Source organism: Salmo salar, chromosome 21 (assembly GCF_965601325.2).
Source record: "Salmo salar chromosome 21, fSalSal1, whole genome shotgun sequence".
NCBI classification, from domain to species: Eukaryota; Metazoa; Chordata; class Actinopteri; order Salmoniformes; family Salmonidae; genus Salmo; species Salmo salar.
The window spans coordinates 40,990,491-41,011,350 of record NC_138311.1 but is presented as its reverse complement, the minus strand read 5'-3'; the positions used below and the strand labels follow the sequence as shown (position 1 = coordinate 41,011,350).

The window sequence follows — 20,860 nt, the reverse complement described above, 5'->3', positions numbered from 1 at the left end:
CTAATTGTCCTTGAGTCTTGAACTGAAATGGAACCCTGCACTGGACAGTCCAGTATGTGGTAATGGGGTGATCAGCCATGGAGTAGTATTGGGATAGCTCTGGCTCTATGTTCCTACAGGCTGCATGCATGTTGTTTGCCCGGCTGTTGGCAGCCCCTGACTTGCTCCCTCACGGTCCTCCAGGCCCAGACGCCTCCCTGTCTCCACCAGCAGAGAGAGAGTGGCCTGACTGGCCTAGAGGAAATATTACCTGGAGCATAGAGAGATGAGATACAGTGCCTTGCAAAAGTATTCATCCCCTTGGCGTTTTTCCTATTTTGTTGCATTACAACCTGTAATTTAAATGGATTTTTATTTGGATTTCATGTAATGGACATACACAAAATAGTCCAAATTGGTGAAGTGAAATGAAAAAAATGAAATGTTTCCAAAAAATATTTAAAAAAATAAAACCGTAAAAGTGGTGCGTGCATATGTATTCACCCCCTTTGCTATGAAGCCCCTAAATAAGATCTGGTGAAACCAATTACCTTCAAAAGTCACATAATTAGTTAAATAAAGTCCACCTGTGTGCAATCTAAGTGTCACATGATCTGTCACATGATCTCAGTATATATACACTGGATCTGAATGTCCCCAGAGTCTGCAACACCACTAAGCAAGGGGCACCACCAAGCAAGTGGCACCATGAAGACCAAGGAGCTCTCCAAACAGGTCAGGGACAAAGATGTGGAGAAGTACAGATCAGGGTTGGGTTATAAAAAAATATCTGAAACTTTGAACATCCCACAGAGCACCATTAAATCCATTATTAAAAAATGGAAAGAATATGGCACCACAACAAACCTGCCAAGAGAGGGCCACCCATCAAAACTCACAGACCAGGCAAGGAGGGCAAGGAGAGGCAACAAAGAGACCAAAGATAACCCTGAAGAAGCTGCAAAGCTCCACAGCGGAGATTGGAGTATCTGTCCATAGGACCACTTTAAGCTGTACACTCCACAGAGCTGGGCTTTACGGAAGAGTGGCCAGAAAAAAAGCCATTGCTTAAAGAAAAAATAAGCAAACATGTTTGGTGTTTGCCAAAAGGCATGTGGGAGACTCCCCAAACATATGGAAGAAGGTACTCTGGTCAGATGAGACAAAAATGTAGCTTTTTGGCCATCAAGGAAAACGCTATGTCTGGCGCAAACCCAACACCTCTCATCATCCCGAGAACACCATCCCTACAGTGAAGCATGGTGGTGGCAGCATCATGCTGTGGGGATGTTTTTTATCGGCAGGGACTGGGAAGTTTTTCAGAATAAGTACAGGGAAATTCTTGAGGGAAACCTGTTTCAGTCTTCCAGAGATTTGAGACAGGGACACCTTCCAGCAGGCCAATGACCCTAAGCATACTGCTAAAGCAACACTCAAGTGGTTTAAGGGGAAACATTTAAATGTCTTGGAATGGCCTAGTCAAAGCCCAGACCTCATTCCAATTGAGAATCTGCGGTATGACTTAAAGATTGCTGTACACGTGCGGAACCCATCCTACTTGAAATGGCTGGAGCAGTTTTGCCTTGAAGAATGGGCAAAAATCCCAGTGGCTAGATGTACCAAGTTTATAGAGACATACCCCAAGAGACTTGCAGCTATAATTGCTGCAAAAGGTGGCTCTGCAAAGTATTGACTTTGGGGGGGGTGAATAGTTATGCATGCTCAAGTTTTCAGTTTTTTCGTCTTATTTCTTGTTTGTTTCACAATAAAAAATATTTTGCATCTCCAAAGTGGTAGGCATGTTGTGTAAATCAAACGATACAAACCCCCCAAAAATGTATTTTAATTCCAGGTTGTACAGCAACAAAATAGGAAAACTGCCAAGGGGTGTGAATACTTTCGCAAGCCACTGTAGATGAGAGAGAGAGATGAGAGAGAGTGAGAGAGAGCGAGAGAGAGAGAGAGAAGGGTAAACTTAACTGTGGCCTCAGGAAGTAAAAAGTCCCTGACACCTCTCAGCCTCTGAGCTCAGCTTCCTTCTGTCTGTGGATTAAGCAACTTCCTCAGTCACAATTAAAGGTTTATCCCCTCACAATAAAGAAATTAAACTGTAAAAACTCACCAGCTAAATTATTGTTATTCATGGAAGTTTAAAGAAGCAGACGCTTGAATTGTAAACAGTCCCCCCTCTTCTGTTAAGTACACTGTGTTGTGAGTTCAGCCATGGGAATTTCAGAGCGAGCAGGAACCTTCTTAGGAACTACAACTGTGTTGAATAACAAGGATTTACTGAGCTCTTTGACTCTTAAGTACAACAACCCTCTCAGAGTCAAAGCTAACACATGGAGAATGTACACTTGGAGAATGTACACTTGGAGAATGTACACATGGAGAATGTACACTTGGAGAATGTACACTTGGAGAATGTACACATGGAGAATGTACACTTGGAGAATGTCCACATATATAGGACATGCAATGTATATACAATACACACACATACATTCCTGCAAATGTACTTTACATGTCTACTACTGTACAGGGATTCTATTCTGTTATAGACTGAGTCAGTAGGCTCTCATTGTTTAGGATTCAACATGTGTTTGGTGTCTGTATTTAGGAAATAACGGAGTGAAATGCAACATGTTTACCATGGCAGTTTGATGGCCATCCTCACTATCATTGATAAGGAGGTATGGAACTGTTCTGTGTCTTATGATCAAGCAGCGGGACCAGGTGGAGGTGTGTATGTGTGTGCATGTGTGTGTGGGGGAGGTCGGGGCATGGACTCTACAAGGTGTCGAAAGCATCCCATGTTGACTCCAATACTTCCCACAGTTGTGTCAAGTTGGCTGGATGTCCTTTGGGTGGTGGACTATTCTTGATGCACATGGGAAACTGTTGAGTGTGAAAAATCCAGCAGAGTTGCAGTTCTTGACACAAACTGGTGACCTTGGCATCTACTACCATACCCCGTTCAAAGGCACTTAAATATTTTGTCTTGCCCATTCATCCTCTGAATGGCACACATACACAATCCATGTCTCAAGGCTTAAAAATCTTTAATCTGTCTCCTCCCTTTCATCTACACTGATTGAAGTGGATTTAACAAGTGACATCAATAAGGGGTCATAGCTTTCACCTGGATTCACCTGGTCAGAGTGTTCTTAATGTTTGTATATTGAGTGTATACTGTTATTACAGATGTTTTACATGAGTCACAACACGCGGGAAGGAGCTGGACATTTAGGTTAGGGTTAAGTTTGGTTGAGGTTAAACTGTGTTAGGGTTAAATTTGGCTGAGGTTAAACTGGGTTAGGGTTAAGTTTGGTTGAGGTTAAATTGGGTTAGGGTTAAGTTTGGTTGAGGTTAAATTGGCTTAGGGTTAAGTTTGGTTGAGGTTAAACTGGGTTAGGGTTAAGTTTGGTTGAGGTTAAATTGGTTTAGGGTTAAGTTTGGCTGAGGTTAAACTGGGTTAGGGTTAAGTTTGGCTGAGGTTAAACCTGGTTAGGGTTAAGTTTGGCTGCTAACTATCCCCTCATTCAGCAGAACTGATCTCAGCAACATAGTGGGGATGGGGACGGCCAAGCTTTCAGAAAAGCACAAAGAGGACATGGAGCATTACTATGATTCAAGGTCACAGCCACCATGTCTTTCTCAGGACTATGAGTTAGAAACAAGGATACGATTCATTTAAATCCTACACTTTTTTGTCATTCAAAAAGAGGGAATCCTCCCTAAAGGACAATCTACATACTTTCTAACCAAAGAGCTCACATGAAAGGATTTCACTCACTCATCACTCACTCCATTTCTACCCAGTTGTTATGAAAATTACTATTTATTTTCCCCACATCTCTTCTTCTCCCAGAGCTGTCTGACGTATGACATCACAAACTAGTTTTCCATGAGGCTGGTAGCGGCTAGTAGCGGGCCTGTTTACATGTTTCTGGGGACCATGGCAACCATACATTGAAGTAACATCGGTCTCAGAGCCTGTACTGTAATCACAGGGTGTACTGTAGGCCTATGTACTGAAATCCTTTAATGTGATGATCCAGAACTTTTGTATAATTTCAGTCAGTAGTTTTGAAAGTGGTGCTCAAGAGCCAAAACAAGTCCCCTTTTTTGGTGTACTACTTTATCCAATTATGTACTACGTTATCTATTTCGTATGATATGTTACGTCTTGCACATGTTGTTATTGTGCAATTTGTGTAAAATGTTATGAATAAAATTCGTACAATATGTTACAAATTTGTTGTTCTTAAGATACCGGACTGCATCTTTAAGTAGTGCTAGATTGGACTTTCTCAGTGAGGAAAATACACTCCACCATTCTGAAGAGCCTGTATTTAACCATGGCCTAAAGTGAAACACCAAAATGACATGCCTGTCTAGCTATTGCATGGGACCGGTACAGAACAGAACTATTTATGGAAAATAATGTTACAGTCCAGAAAACATAAAGGCTTGGTTGGATTGGTTTTGGATTGGTTGTTCCCAGCCCACAACCCGCCGGCCAGGACAGAGTTGTGGTCTGGGATGCCTCTGTTTGTTATCCCTGGGTCTGCTGCATTTACTCAGGCTAACCTGTCTGCTTATTTTGCTGGTCTCACAGTTTACTGTAGCCCTGCCGTCTGCCTGCCTACATTCTATCCTGAGAGAGAGGCCAGTAGCCTGCACTGGGTACGTCCCAAATTGCATCCTATTCCCTGTGGGCCCTGGTGAAAAGTAGTGCACTATATAGGGAAAACAGTGCCATTTGTAACATACCCACTGTCTTGTATCAGACAGGATTTTCCCTGCTGCTGCCTGCTGTACTGACCACACAAATACTGGAAAAGTTGAATGTCACGAAATGTTTATGGAATTTCTCCTCCTACTCTTCCTCCTTTTCAAGCTTAGCTGCTGACCTGACTCTTATTTTGGACGAAGCTGACCAAAAACGAATATAAAATAAGAAAAACTTTAAACCCCTTTTTTTTTTTTTTTTTTACCAAATGAAAAATGATTTCTTATATCTGTTTATTTGACTGGTTTTACTTAGACAAAGTCTGACTGACTGACAGGTGCGGGTGATTGAATGTGTGGTATGTGACTCTATGTCTCTATTAAAAGCCCTCCATAATGAGGCTAATTGCTAATGGCTAATGCTGTGGTATTACCAGCCTGTTTCAGCAGTGTAACCTTAGATCTGTAATTAACAGCAAACCAACTCCCTCGGCCTAGGGAGGAATTCTAGTGTTGCTACAAATCAATATCCTGTGAGCCTAACAGAGCTGCAACAGCAGTCACAAAGGCCTCTAATACCAGGGATGGGGGAAGGTTATGGGCCATCAGGACTTCTTTTCAGGTAGAGTGTCAAAGTAGCTAAGAGCAGTGAGGAACTGTGACTTTGTCAATTGATGCATTAATGGAATTAACTTTCCCCTACACTTTTCCCTACAACATTCTCTAGAAAAAGAGAGAGATTTACATCAACTTTGATTATCACTTTGAGTATGTGAAGCTGCGGTCCTAGTAGATGTATATGTCTATTTTAGTAGATACTATATTGTCCTGTTCTATTCTATTCTATTCTATTCTATTCTATTCTATTCTATTCTATTCTGAACAGACACCTAGATGACTGGTGGCTGACTAATTGGCTGACTGGCTGACTGGCTGACTGATTTGCTGGCTGAATGGCTGGCTGACTGAAGGTGGCTGACACTGTTTTCACCAGCTGTGTGTGCAGGCCCTGAGGGAGGGGGGAGACACATGGGCCGGATGGACTCCCCTGGCCTCAGCCCCTGGTCTCAGCCCCTGGTCTCAGCCTAGACTATAGGAATAGGCTGTAGCCTGTCTACCCCAGCTATAGGAACAGACCTGTTTACATAAGCACCCCCTTTCTTTGTTTACAGCTTTCCTTATTTTTGTTCACTTGAACTGTGAGCGTGAAGGGGTACATTAGGGGATGAAAGCAGGCATGGGAGATCTTAGTTCAGGGTGGTAGGAGTTAGGGTTACAGGGGTGGGGGTTCTGCAATGCAGCAGAACAGTGAGTGGACATTCCTGTTTTCTTTAAGTATTGGACCTTATTTTTGTCCCCTAGCTACTGTTATTATTTTGGATGTGTGTAAAACTCTATTCAGGGAAGGCAAGGGGCAAGGGCCTGGGAGGGGGGACACCGAGGAGGAAAGGAAAGAACCAGAACTTAGGTCCCCAAAACAGAAAGGAAACATCTCAGAGTCGGAGGCCAGGATTAAACAGAGCATGCTGGGAATGGAATTCCGTTAAAGAGAAGAAGAAAACAAGGGAGGAAAAGACAGAGAGAGAGCGGGAAGAAAGGGGGTGTCGGCTAATCCCCTAAAGCAGAGGTACTCAACTCTTACCCTACGAGGTCTAGAGCCTGCTGGTTTTCTGTTCTACCTGATAATTAATTGCACACAACTGGTGTCCCAGGTCTAAATCAGTCCCTGATTAGAGGGGAACAATGAAAAAATGCAGTGGAACTGGCTTGAAGTTGAGTTTAAGGGCCCTGAAGGATCCATATATTGCCCCCAACTCCTCGCCCACAGCTTCCAAATGGCTAGGAATGTAAAGTGTTGTCTTTGGACGCTGTGTGTGTGTGTGTGTGTGTGTGTGTGTGTGTGTGTGTGTGTGTGTGTGTGTGTGTGTGTGTGTGTGTGTGTGTGTGTGTGTGTGTGTGTGTGTGTGTGTGTGTGTGTGTGTGTGTGTGTGTATATACAGTATACACCTCTGGTAAGGAGAGATGGACGTGTGCTAGGCAGAAGTGATGACATTAATGTACTATATTGTGCTGATTTTATTCATTCAATTAAATACACTATACTGTATATTCATTATGTGATTACTGTAGCGTTCTAAACATCTTCCATATTCCTTTGAACTCAGCATAGGAATTTCTTTATTTTTAAAAATGTCTAACTTATTTGTAAAATGCAAAAACCCTGTGTCCAATTTCCGGCAAGAGAACAGAAGTGTATCGGCCCCTTTTTTCAGAAGTATATCTAGGCCACAACCTCTAAAGAGAGAGAGAGAGAGAGAGAGAGAGAGAGAGAGAGAGTCAGTCCATGCTCATGGATCAGATTCGGGGTCAGATCTAACGGGGGTCCATTGTGGCTATAACACAAGCGCCAAATGGAATGACTTAATTATACGCTTATGAATATCTGATCTAGATGTAGAATCAAGGGAACGTATAAATACATGTATTGAGCTGACTGCCCAGGACAGACTCTGTAGGAGCCTATTTTCAAACATTAGATATGAAATATAACCTACTGTAAAATAAGACAGAATTATAGGAGGATCTATATAGTTTAACAGAAGCTGGCTATAACAATAAAATGAAAGTCCCTTCCGCTCTATAATGATATCTGTCTCTGTCTTATTCAGTTATAAAAGACAACAGTCAGTTCCTGCTAGTGTGTGGAGGATCGGATCGCCCCGAGAGGAAAGCAGAATTGGGCCGAGCCAGTCAATAGCTTCACCTTCCTGCAAGATCCCCCTGCTATAGTCTTCTCATGTATATGGCCAGTTAAGGCAGTACTGATACGATGTTGTGATTGTGAAATACTGTACATGGCACTGGATACAGCTGGTCCTTTCTTTCCCAACATGACAATCTACTGGGGATATGAAATAAATCAATATATTCTGGGCTTCTCAGGTGTGTGTGTCATGCTGTTTTCTAAGTAGTAGGGCCAGGCGAGGTGGTGTCTTGTGCAACAAAGTTACCAGAACTATTTATCTCTTGCACTGCCTTGTCTACTCTTCTTTAAGACATGGGAAATGAATACTGAGGCACTCATCCACATGTTGTGGAGATTGACAAATTTCTGAATATCTTAAAAAGTACTTCTGCCTACACAGAATATTCCACTCATGAGGATATTTATTCTTTAATCAGTTTAAAACACAGGTGGAGGGCCATGGAGTTTGTTAAACATATGAGGGAGTCACACTCTGAGTCACAAATCCCCTATTCTCTCCCTGCCTTTCATGGGCCCAAAGAACCACAACAGTGCAAGGGCCTCATTTAGTGGGAGAGAAAGAAAGAAAGAAAGAGCAGAAAATCCTGTCTCCTTTCTCAGGAAGATCAGTGGCTGTTCCTTTGGCATGTTCCTGCCTATGAACAACTTTAAAAAAAATTCTGGTCACATTTTTCTCTGCCAGCAGCCAGAACTCCAGAGCACCTTCCCCAGAGCAGAGCAGCCCAGGGACCAGTAGAGAGTCGTGGGGGAAAGAGACACTTCACACACCCCTCTAATCCCCTATCACCTCTCGGAACCCCTCTTACCTTGACCATTACTCACTTACCCTCGCTATGGAGACCACGGCTGCTGTGATTAACACACTGCTCTGTCCATATCACTAACTCGCCACTCTATTAACACAACTAATTACACTGCACGCGCCTGCTCCATCCATCTAGTATAGTCACCAGTCACACAGAGTTTAGGCTCAGTGTAACACCACATCTGTGTATAAGGAGCGTAAAGAGTGGGGGAGCAGGAGGGAGGTGGGGGGGCACAAGGCACAATAGCGGTATACTGGACTTAGATTTGTGAATGTCGCCATTTGAACAAAACTACAATCTGAGGTGTTAGATAAAGACAGGGTGTGTAGGCTGTCTAAAACTGTTTCACAAACAGTTTTAGACCATGAATTTCACATGATCACGTGATCTTATGTGAAGTTAATGTGATAACATGTGACAACATTTAAAGCAACATGTGATAGCATGAAACTACACCGGTGAAAACATGTGATCACATGTGAAGTGTTCCAAAAACACACCTTTTCACATGATTTCACATGTGAAACGTCATGAAATCATGTGATTTTCTGTAAGGGAAAGATTACAAACGTTACAATTCAGCTTAGAGATTGGCTTTGAAATACTGAGATGTTTACTGTCCTATACTAGGAACCTGATCTGGCTATTTACAACCAGAGAGACAGACCAATAAACCCTACAGACTGAGGTTTGTGTTGCTGTGTGATACAGCCTATACCAGAACACACACACACACACACACACACACACACACACACACACACACACACACACACACACACACACACACACACACACACCACACACACACACACACACACACACACACCAGCCTGCAAGAGTCTGCCCTGCCAGACAGATGCGGGCTGTCACTGAGACTGCGGGTGCCCATTTAAAATCATTAACAAGGCCCAGCTAGAGAAATGGCCTGATGCATATCAAGGAACCGGTGGACTCATGCCAAGCCAAAATCATCCTTCCTCGGCTAGCCATGGCCTCTTGCACTAAGAGCTATAAAGGCCAGACATACTTCCATTATGGTTTAAGAGTCATGGACTCAAATGTAACTGGTCAAGGCATGTCTCCATGAAACCCAACTGAAATGGAGTTGTTAGTAAAACCCTGATGTTCTAACTGCCAATGAGTCTAGACCAGGCCAGCGAAGAGAAAAAACATAGCTGATAGAACTTTATTCATTTGTAATGACTTGGATGTTTTAGCAGTATATCTTATGCAAACATTTGAGTGCTTTTCTTAGCACTTTCACTGAGAATGGTCTGACGATGCTTCAGTTAGTTAGCCTTTGACTTTACAGTAGTTTTCAATAGAGTTGAGTGAATGAGGCCATTCATTTTGGCTACTTTGAGAAATGTACTAAGAATAATACACTGTCATATTGATTTATTCACGCTATGCCCTATATTCATATTCCTGTTATGATCTGCATGTTAACTGCAGAATCAGTGAAAAGGTGTCGATAAGAAGATAAAAACTAGGGCTATAACTATGTAACCAAGTCAGTATGGCTGTAAATGTTCTACTTTCACTGTTGCCAATGAGTGAATAGAGAATGTATGGTGATTATAGTTGGTTGAGGGCAGGCCACCAAGCCCTTCATTAAACAGTAAAAATATCCCACGGATAAGTTCTATTAACGTTTCAGTGGTGGGCCCTCGCTAGATGTCTTTGTGCATCTCAGAAGGAAGGACCTCAGAACCGCTCCACTATGCAGTTCTAACTTATTTATAACGTTGAACCTCTGGAGCCAAGAACAAGGTCCTCAGACCTCGTTATGAGGAGTTGTCATCACACATATAATCACTGATGAAAACACGAGGTCTCATTTTTTATATATGAGAGGGTCTGCCTCTCTCTCTCTTGCGCTCCCTCTCTCTCTCTCTGTCCAATTCTATTTAAATTTAAGGGCTTTACTGGCATGGGAAACATATGTTTACATTGCCAAAGCAAGTGAAATAGATAATAAACTAAAGTGAAATAAACAATACAAAATGCACAGTAAAAATTACACTCACAAAAGTTCCAAAAGAATAAAGACATTTAAAATGTAATATTATGTCTATATACAGTGTTGTAATGATGTGCAAATAGTTAAAGTACAAAAGTGGAAAAAAATATATATAAGTTGTATATACAATAGTGTTTGTTCTTCACTTCACCCTTTTCTTGTGGCAACAGGTCACAAATCTTGCTGCTGTGGTATTTCACCCAAAAGATATGGGAGTTTATCGAAATTGGATTTGTTTTCGAATTCTTTGTGGATCTGTGTAATCTGAGGGAAATATGTGTCTCTAATATGGTCATACATTTGGCAGGAGGTTAGGAAGAGCAGTTCAGTTTCCACCTCATTTTGTGAGCAGTGTACACATAGCCTGTCTTCTCTTGAGAGCCAGGTCTGCCTTCGGCAGCCTTTCTCAATAGCAAGGCTATGCTCACTGAGTCTATACATAGTCAAAGAATTCCTTAATTTTGGTTCAGTCACAGTGGTCAGGTATTCTGCCACTGTGTACTCTCTGTTTAGGGCAAAATAACATTCTAGTTTGCTGTTTTTTTGTCAATTCTTTCCAATGTGTCAAGTAATAATCGTTTTGTTTTCTCATGATTTGGTGTGTTTGTGTTTGTGAACAGAGCCCCAGGACCAGCTTGCTTAGGAGGCTCTTCTCCAGGTTCATTACTGTTCAGGTGATGGCTTTGTTATAGGTGATGGCTTTGTTATTTTTTATTTTACCTTTATTTAACTAGGCAAGTCAGTTAAGAACAAATTCTTATTCGGCCTTGTTCAGGGGCAGAACGACAGATTTTTACCTTGTCAGCTCGGGGATTCGATTTTGCAACCTTTCAGTTACTAGTCCAACGCTTTAACCACTAGGCTACTTGCCAGAAGGTTTGGGAATTGCTCCCTTTTAGGTTCTTGTAAAATTATTTTCTGGGTTTTAATAATTAGCGGGTATCGGCCTAATTCTGCTCTGCATGCATTATTTGATGTTTTACGTTGTACACGGAGGATATTCTTGCAGAATACTGCATGCGGAGTCTCAATTTGGTGTTTGTCCCATTTTGTTAATTCTCACAACCATGAAGGCCAATGGGTTCTATAACTGATTTAAGTATTTTTAGCCAAATCCTAATTGGTATGCCGAATTTTATGTTCCTTTTGATGGCATAGAAGATTCTTGCCTTGTCTCTCAGATCATTTACAGCTTTGTGGAAGTTACCTGTGGTGCTGATGTTTAGGCTGCGGTATGTATAATTTTTTGTGTGCTCTAGGGCAACCATGGGACAGAAGCACCAGATCATCATCAAACAGTAGACATTTTCCTTCAGATTCTAGTACAGTGAGGCTGGGTAATGCAGACTGTTCTAGAGCCCTCGCCAATTCGTTGATATATATGTTGAAGAGGGTGGAGCTTAAGCTCCCTGTTTCACCCCACGGCCCTGTGGAAAGAAATGTGTGTGCCAATTTTAACCGCACACTTGTTGTTTGTGTACATAGATTTTATAATGTTGTATGTTTTTCCCCCAACACCACTTTCCATCAATTTGTATAGCAGGCCCTCATACCAAACTTAGTCAAAAGCTTTTTTTTAAATCAACAAAGCATGGAAGACTTTGCCTTTGTTTTGGTTTGTTTGTTTGTCAATTAGGGTGTGCAGGGTAAATATGTGGTCTGTCGTTACAGTCATTTGGTAAAAAGTAAATTTGACAATTGCTCAGCACATTGTTTTCGTTGAGGAAATGTACGAGTCTGCTGTTAATGATAATGCAGAGGGTTTTCCCAAGGCTGCTGTTGACACATATCCCCCGGTAGTTGTTGGGGTCATATTTGTCTCTACTTTTGTGGATTGGGGTGATCAGTCCTTGGTTCCAAATATTGGGGAAGATGCCAGAGCTGAGGATGATGTTAAAGAGTTTAAGTATAGCCCATTGTTATTTGTGGTCTGTATATTTTTTCATTTAATTTAGGATGCAACACCACAGGCCTTTTTAAGTTGGAGTGTTTCTATTTTGTCCTGTAGTTCATTCACTGTAATTGGAGAATCCAGTGCGTGCTGGTAGTCTTTAAATCAAATCAAATCAAAGTTTATTTGTCACGTGCGCCGAATACAACAGGTGTAGACCTTACAGTGAAATGCTTACTTACAGGCTCTAACCAATAGTGCAAAAAAGGTGCTAGGTGAACAATAGGTAAGTAAAGAAATAAAACAACAGTAAAAAGACAGGCTATATACAGTAGCGAGGCTATAAAAGTAGCGAGGCTACATACAGACACCGGTTAGTCAGGCTGATTGAGGTAGTATGTACATGTAGATATGGTTAAAGTGACTATGCATATATGATGAACAGAGAGTAGCAGTAGCGTAAAAGAGGGGTTGGCGGGTGGTGGGTGGTGGGACACAATGCAGATAGCCCGGTTAGCCAATGTGCGGGAGCACTGATTGGTCGGCCCAATTGAGGTAGTATGTACATGAATGTATAGTATTTAGTAGTTCAGTAGTTGATTATACAATTTGTATTTGATCATGAATGTGTTTGCTGTTTGTTCTTTGTTATAGAGCCAAAAAGATTAGAGAAGTGGTTTATCCATAAATCTCAGTTTTGGATAGATAACTCTCTGTGTTGTTGTTGGTTTAGATTCTATGGATTCTTCAATTACATTGAGCTGATTTCTGACGTGCTGTTCCTTCTTTTTCCGTAGTGTATTTCTGTATTGTTTTAGTGATTCAGCATTGAGAAGGTGTAGGCTCAGGTTTTCTGGGTCTCTATGTTTTTGGTTGGATACGTTTCTCAATTTCCTTCTTAGGTTTTTGCATTCTTCATCAAACCATTTGTCATTGCTGTTCATTTTCTTAGGTTGTTTGCTTGAACTGTTTTGATTTGATTGGGAACTGAGAGGTAAAATATACTGTTTAGGTTTTCTACTGCCAAGTTTACACCTTCACTATTACAGTGATACCTTTTGTCCAGGAAATTGTCTAGAAGGGATTGAATTTGTTGTTGCCTAATTGTTTTCTTGTAGGATGACAATGTGTGTATTTCCAATTTCTTTGATGAAGTCTGGGTTCCTGCTCTTTAGGTCAAAGGCAGATGACCTCAGACCTTGTAAATTCCAGGATCAGATAGTAAAAGCTTTGTGTTCCATAGTGTCTAGTGTTGTTTCTGTGTGGTTTAGGCCTGGACCATCACAGTAGGTGTGAGCAGAGCATGTTGAGCATCTAATACATACCTCTTAGGTCGCAGGATGGGGCTTGGGCGAGTGTAATAGTGGGGGCTGAGCCTGTTGGTCTGCTCACGGCCTGGGCATATGTCCTGCTGTCATGTTGAGGTGCTTGCCGCAGGGGCGGGGGGCATGGAGTGGGCAGAAGGGGCATAGGTCTGATATGGGGGGGCCTATATAGGGTGTGGCCAGGGTTTGCTTGGGGTGGTCTTAGCTGGTTGGGGTGATGCTGTGGTCTGGGTGTAGGTCCTCTTGGCATGGGTTCTCTCCCTCTCTCATTCTCTCTCTCTCTCTCATTCTCTCTCTGTCTGACTCTTTCTCCCTCTCTCTGTCTGACGCTTTCTCCCTCTCCCTCTCTGACTCTTTCTTCCTCTCCCTCTCTGAGTCTTTCTCCCTCTCTGACACTTTCTCCCTCTCCCTCTCTGACTCTTTCTCCCTCTCTGACTCTTTCTCCCTCTCCCTCTCTGACTCTTTCTTCCTCTCCCTCTCTGAGTCTTTCTCCCTCTCTGACACTTTCTTCCTCTCCCTCTCTGAGTCTTTCTCCCTCTCTGACACTTTCTCCCTCTCCCTCTCTGACTCTTTCTCCCTCTCTGACTCTTTCTCCCTCTCTCTGTCTGACTCTTTTTCCCTCTCTCTGTCTGACTCTTTCTCCCTCTCTCTGTCTGACTCTTTCTCCCTCTCCCTCTCTGACTTTCTCCCTCTCCCTCTCTGACTCTTTCTCCCTCTCTGACTCTGACTCCCTCTCTGACTCCCTCTCTGACTCTGGTGACCATGGCAACCAGCCCTAAACACAGCCTCGATGACGGGCCTTAGCGGCCAACACGCTCACATCACTCCCCCCTTCTCCCCCCCTCTCCCTCTCTCTTCCCCCCCTCCCTATCTCTCTCTTTCTTTCTTTCTTTCTTTCTTTCTTTCTTTCTTTCTTTCTTTCTTTCTTTCTTTCTTTCTTTCTTTCTTTCTTTCTTTCTTTCTTTTCTCCTAAGACCGGACTGACCCACTAAGGGTATCATCACATAAGAGTTGCCTGCGTGTTACTTTCCATTTCAGTCATATGCTATGCAATTTTACTTACAACATAATGTACAACCATCATACTTCCTTGGTCTATGTGGGTTTGAAGAATTGCAAGTGTCCAATATAGGCCACAGTAGATTCCAAGACAATAAATATAATTTAGATTTTTGGAAACAATCTTTCACCATTTCTTTGTAGAGGCGCCAGTGAGGACAGAGAGAAACGTCCTATTTTTCATGTATTTCTCTAAACAATTAATGCTCATATGGCTTTGCTTATGGTAGGCCACCAAGCTTATCAATAAACATAACTAACCAATGCCACACTATCAGATAAAAGCTAATTAGCATATCAAAGGTACTTCCCGGTCCTCGCCGGTGTCAGAGGACTCTGATGCACTGTCGTCCACTGTTACCACAGACAGCTTTAGTAATTCATAACATTTATACTCAGGAGGTAAGAACAAGGTCTTTCGACCTCATTATAGTGTTTTTTCATCTCCCAGTCTCTGACATCTTTGAATCATGCAGTCCCTCTCCATCTATCTCTTTCATGTGCCACTGAGCGGGGGAATAAGCCAATATGAAAGCACACACCAACACAGACCACCGAAACAAAAACACTACTTAAAGTCAATATCAGAATCATTTTTAAATTCATGCATTTTACCTTCTTCACAATCAATTAAGTCAAGAAGTATTTTATATTGAAAATATTTTCAGTATGAGAGATACCGTATGACAGGGGGACTCCTATAATGTATTTGATGTGGGTATTAAAGACACTACTTTATGACTGGGAGCATTGCTATAGGGTACAGACAGGGAGTGGAGAGAGGGAAACATTGGGAGGTTTGGACTGGAGAGATGCAGTTGAAGGTAGCAGCTCTTAGACTAGTCATACCTCTGGTAACTGTAGTAGGAGACGGTTTCTTTGGCAGGTCTGAGAAGCTGCTTCCATCTAGACCTGATCCCTTGTGCTCCTTCTTCTCAGTGGCTGTAAGAGCAGAGGTATCCATGGTGGACAGCAGGGAGTCCGAGTCAACCTAGAGAGACAGAGAGGGAAAAGGAAAGATTAAAGCAAAACATGTGTAAAGGCAATACAAATGTTGTTGACAAAGGATATTTTGGAATGAGGAGGTGGTTTTTGTCACAACACACACACATACTCACTGGCTGTAGCAGTGCCCGAGTTGCCAACAGAGGGAGTTTTACAGATCATACACTCTGTATTACAGTCCAGCACTGTGTATTACAGTCCAGCACTATGTATAAAATATGAAATTAATAAGAAAGAATCTAAGAACTATTCAGTGTCCTGACATGAAGCAGACTTCTCTGAGATAATGCAGAGTGTTGCTGGTTGCCAGGCACCGTCTGGGGCACAGAGAAAGACACAAAAGGACACATTATTTTACCATATTATATCATGTAGCGTGTCTGGTCACAGCCTCCTCTCTTACAGTCAAACAAAATGTAGATATTTAACTTTTTGTCAGAGAATAAAACAGTATCCCTCAGAATATTGTCCACAAGTAATACATGAATGTACTGTAACTACCATGTATATAGGCTAAATTGTTTTTAAGTTGTCACACAATATGAAAACGTACACTTAACTAGATACTGGTTGTTCAGTTGTTCAGTGTAATATGTTCCTAATGTCCTTCATAGTAAAAATGTGACACACTCAGCAGTCTGTCTTTTAGCCACTATGACATCACCATGACACCACATTCACATGCTTGTTTGAATGGCAGTAGACTTGGCAGCTAATACCTTGTTTGAGTTTGTGGAACCTAGACGATTATCCTCGGCTAAGTGCAAACAAGAAGCGGTCTAAAGCTAAGAGGGGAGGTCACTCCACACTTTCAAATTTAAAATCACATTTTAAGAAGATAAATTGTAGAAATAAGCAGGGTTTATGGCAGCGGAAGCTAGTGACGACCCACTGTCACTAGGCACTAGCTTGTTGTCATGGTTATCAATACTGGTTTTACCCTTTTAGTGTGTCAATATGAGGCTTTCGTTGTTGACATTGTCTAATCTGACCTGTATGCACTGATTTGATCCATTGTGATTCATTGGTTGAATATATGTTTATTCATTATGATTTTATTAATCGTTATTTGCCATATAAGTACAAACTCGGACAGATAACTTGACTATTTTGCTGGTTAGGACGATTCTACTCTACACTCTTCAATGTAGTGAAACACTAAAAACAGCTCTACTGGAGTGTCAAAGTGAAGTGACATACAGTTTCCACACACTTGTTGACAGACGTGGGCACTTGGCAGTCAGGACTTTAAATGAATGCAACATAGACTATGTTTTACACTGTTTATATTGCTGAACTCATATACAAAAACTATTTCAATGACTTGACAAACAGCACTTATGTATGCGCTTGCAAATCATTTCTGAATTAGGGAGTGTTCTGTCACCACTAACATTTGAACACCACAGGCCTTTAGGTATGGCATACACAGTATTTGCAGCATGTTGGTGTTCTAGAGACCAAATAGGACATTATCTCAACTGATGATACAATGTCTTTCCAATCATTAGTTTATATGCTACTGTAATACATTGATTAAATATGTTCTGTTTCTCTAGCCTTTTACACTAGCCACTATGAACAGTACTCACAGAACACTATCAAGTAATTCAATGTGTGCTCATGTGTGAAGCATCCTTTTAGGTTTCCTGTGGTCCTCCAACATCTTGTGTTCTATTGGAGGTATGGCGGACCAGTGGCCATTGGTATGACCCTTCAGAGGGACTAGTCGCCCGTCCCGCTGCCCGTCCCTGTGCCAAGGTAAGCCGATTAAGAAGTGGGCAGCTAACAGGTTTAAAAGGCATCTGTTTCTTTATTGTCTTGCCAAAAGCATATAAAAGTTGTTTTCCCTCTAGCCATCTTGTCACTGAGGCTGACAACTCATTCATAAGACATTTCCTTTTACGATCACAATCCAAAGCAGTAAGAAGTGTTTTATTATCTATTTCAGCTGATTCCAATGGTTGTATGACATTGGCAACAAATTATATATATTTGTTTTACAATCAAAGGCTCTTGGATCAACGAAGGTATGCCCAACCCTAGAGCACATAGTAAACCCTAAACATCAGTCTATCTGTCTTCCTAGTGACTTGACCCCTGAAGAAGAGAGAATGTCTTCTTGATAACATCATGTTTAATATGAACATCTGGCTTGCAACACATTAATAGCTGTTGTTTCCTGCTATAATTCAAGCCAAGTATCATTTTTTTTGCTACTAAAAACAAAAAGCTATGTTTAAAGTGATAAGGAAGCATTGGTCTGAAGCCGAAAAAGAAAATAAATTCACATGAGCACTACAATGTCTACTCTACCCATGCTCTACCAAGGTTTTCCAGAACACAGCTCTGACCTACCACAGTAGAGATATTAGTCTATTGTACTTCAAACAATGTGTATGCAGGTTGCTTAGGATTCAAACCTTCTCAAAGAGCCTAATTCATACTCTTAGAGGTGCTCCCACAATAATGTGATTTGTACCGCATAGAAGTTAAAGTATTGGATTCTTCACACACCACACTAATCCCATTCCACTACCATTTCAAGCTTTTTTTTTATTATATGAAAGCAAGCTTCTTCTAGTAATGTGGTGCCTGCTTGTATTTCCTTAAACCTTTATTTTAAAGATGGTGTCGCTACAATTTTACACATTTACAATAGGCCTATATAAAAAAAATACATACAACCTAATGATATAAACAGTGCCTTCGGAAACTATTCAGATCGTTTTTTTCCCTCATCAATCTACACACAATCTACATACCCCAGACCTAGCTATGCTTAATGGAAGAATGTAACTTAGTTGGCTAGGATATATTGTCAACATTGAGTTGTGGTTCATATGGTACAGGCTTGTAGCTACTGGCTAGTTGGCTAGCTAACTGGCTATAATAGGAGCCAGGGATGTTTGCTAGCTTATTTGTTTGTGCTCGAATTCCATAGCTAAATATACCTAGCTAGCTTCCTTTCCTTGTAGCTTGCTTCTCATCCGACTGGTGTTAGCGACTAGCTACAGCTGCTAACCTGCTACAAGCCAGCTGCTGCTGTTGAGCAGGAACTGAGTTTCTGCTCCTGGTTTTAGAACTCTTGAGATTCGGCTGGAAAGATGATAGCATTGTCAGAAATGCAACAAAAAGATAGCACATTGTTGGTTCTTAATGGACAGAAATTAGCACGCGAGAGCGATAAATTAGAAATGTAATAAAAACTGTTTCACCTACATACTTAGTCAATCCGACATTTTGTAAGTCCAATGGTCAGTTTATGGACGCTATAGTCTCGTTTTAATCTGAATTTGAGCTAGGTAGGTGCAGAAAATACTCTGAAAACTCAATTGCCAACACCCTGTTAAACAATCCGGTATGTGTACGTCCAATCAAGTTGATTTGCCAAATTTCCTGGAAATTGGTGTCATATAGGCTTAGATATGATGGTAGGGAGATTTACATTTTACGCTCAATTTAACATCGCCCCCACAATAATCACAAATATACATTAAGCCCTGAGTTGTATATTAAACAGACACAAGCTTGTTCTGTTAAGTCCATTATTAAAAATGTGGGTCTTGGATCTCAGGGTACTGTAGGCTCGGGTAAAGGACTAAAGAGCTAGAAAGTGTGTTGCTTGGATAGAAGTGGCCCCAACTTCACCCCCATCCCATCCCCCCACAGCTCCACCATGCAGGTCTTTGGAGCCGCTCTCTGCCCCATTCCTCCCTCCCCTCCACTCACCGTCCCTGAAGACAGGGGTGTCAGGCTCTGACGGGACAGTACAGGTGTCAGGAACTGAACAGACAGATGGTGGATGAGGAGAACAAACAACAAGAGGCCATTTCTTCTTCTTCATTTCTCCTTCTTCCCTTCTTCTGGTTGGCTGGTCAGCCTAGTGCAGTGAGCGAACAGGATCGTGGCTCCCCCAGCCCCCTCCACTGACCCCCAGTCCACGTGACCACAGGCAGGGGACTCTATGGTGCTGGGTGTTGGTGGGATAATCCCCTATACAGGACTCCCAGACTCCTTTCTTGGATTTGTCCCTCTGCTGCCCCATACCCAATACCCCACCTCTCAGTGAGCGAGTCACAGTCTGGGTCCTGGGATAGTAAAAACCTTTTTGTTTTGTCATTCTCCGTCTCTTCTCAAGGTCTTCTAGTCCTGTTTTTATTATACTGCATTACACAACTTTATTTTTACACTGATTAAAGCCATAAATAAGTTGTATGTCTGAGTGAGACAATCAACAGGAAATAAAAGGCATGTGTAAGCCTGTGTACGAGCCCATTAGAGAGTAGAGAGAAGCGTGAGGACGGAGGGATAGGAGGGTAGCAATGACTATACACAAGTGAGAGGAGACCCAGATGTTGTAGCAGTTCAGTTATACCCCATTTTAAACCCTTCTTTCCCCTGGTTGGTGGTTATCTGACATTGTGTTCCAAATGGCACCCTATTCTCTATAGACCCGAGCCTTATTCTCAATATAGTGCACAACTTTTGACCTGAGCTTGGACTCGGTCAAAAGTGGTGCACTACATAGGAAATGCCATATTTCTCTCTCTCTCTGAATTCAATGGAGCTTTATTGGCATGGGAAACATATGTAAACATTGGGGCGGCAGGTAGCCTAGTGGTTACTAGTGTTGGGCAAGTAACCGTAAGGTCGCTTGTTCGAATCCTTGAGCCGACAAGGAGGAAAAATGTGTCGTTCTGTCCTTAAGCAAGGGAATTAACCCCCAACAAAAACTGCATCCCGGGTCTCTCAATAACAAGGCTATGCTCACTGAGTCTGTACATAGTCAAGGATTTTCTTAGTTTTGGGTCAGTCACAAGTGCTCAGGTAATCTGACACTGTGTACTCTCTGTCTAGTGCAAGGTAGCATTCCAATTTGCTCTGTTTTTTGGTTGATTCTTTCCAATGAGCCAAGTAGTTCTCGCTCTCTCTGTCTCACTAACGTTCAACATATCCCCTTTCACTAACACTGAAAGGAATGAAAACAGATATCAAAGACAGTCATCATCTATGAAGATTCGCAGACTCCTTTTCTGCACTCATTTGCCCCTTTCTTCCTATCTCAGGATGATGATACTGATGCTGGTAAGATCTCTCTCTCTCGTTCCCCCTCTCTCTCTCTTTCTCTCCTGCCTGCCCTCATGCAACCCAATCCTCTCTCTACCCTGGTGTAGTGTGATATATAGGGGTTTGACGCCCCTATACCACCCTCAGATGTCTGGGCCGGCGTTGAACCCGCTTAGGTTTCAGATGTATGGTGGTCCT

The 20,860-nt window shown here is 42.0% G+C and overlaps 1 protein-coding gene across 1 annotated transcript in view; it reads right to left on the bottom strand.

Moving 5' to 3' along the window:
• Positions 1-20,860, bottom strand: part of LOC106582360 (zinc finger protein GLI2) — a 178,592-nt gene that overhangs the window by 134,839 nt on the left and 22,893 nt on the right. Inside the window, exon 2 of the mRNA XM_045704761.2 lies at positions 15,437-15,578. Within this exon, the coding sequence (XP_045560717.2) occupies positions 15,437-15,551 (115 nt within the window). The 5' untranslated portion in view covers positions 15,552-15,578. The remainder of the gene's footprint in view (positions 1-15,436; positions 15,579-20,860) is intronic.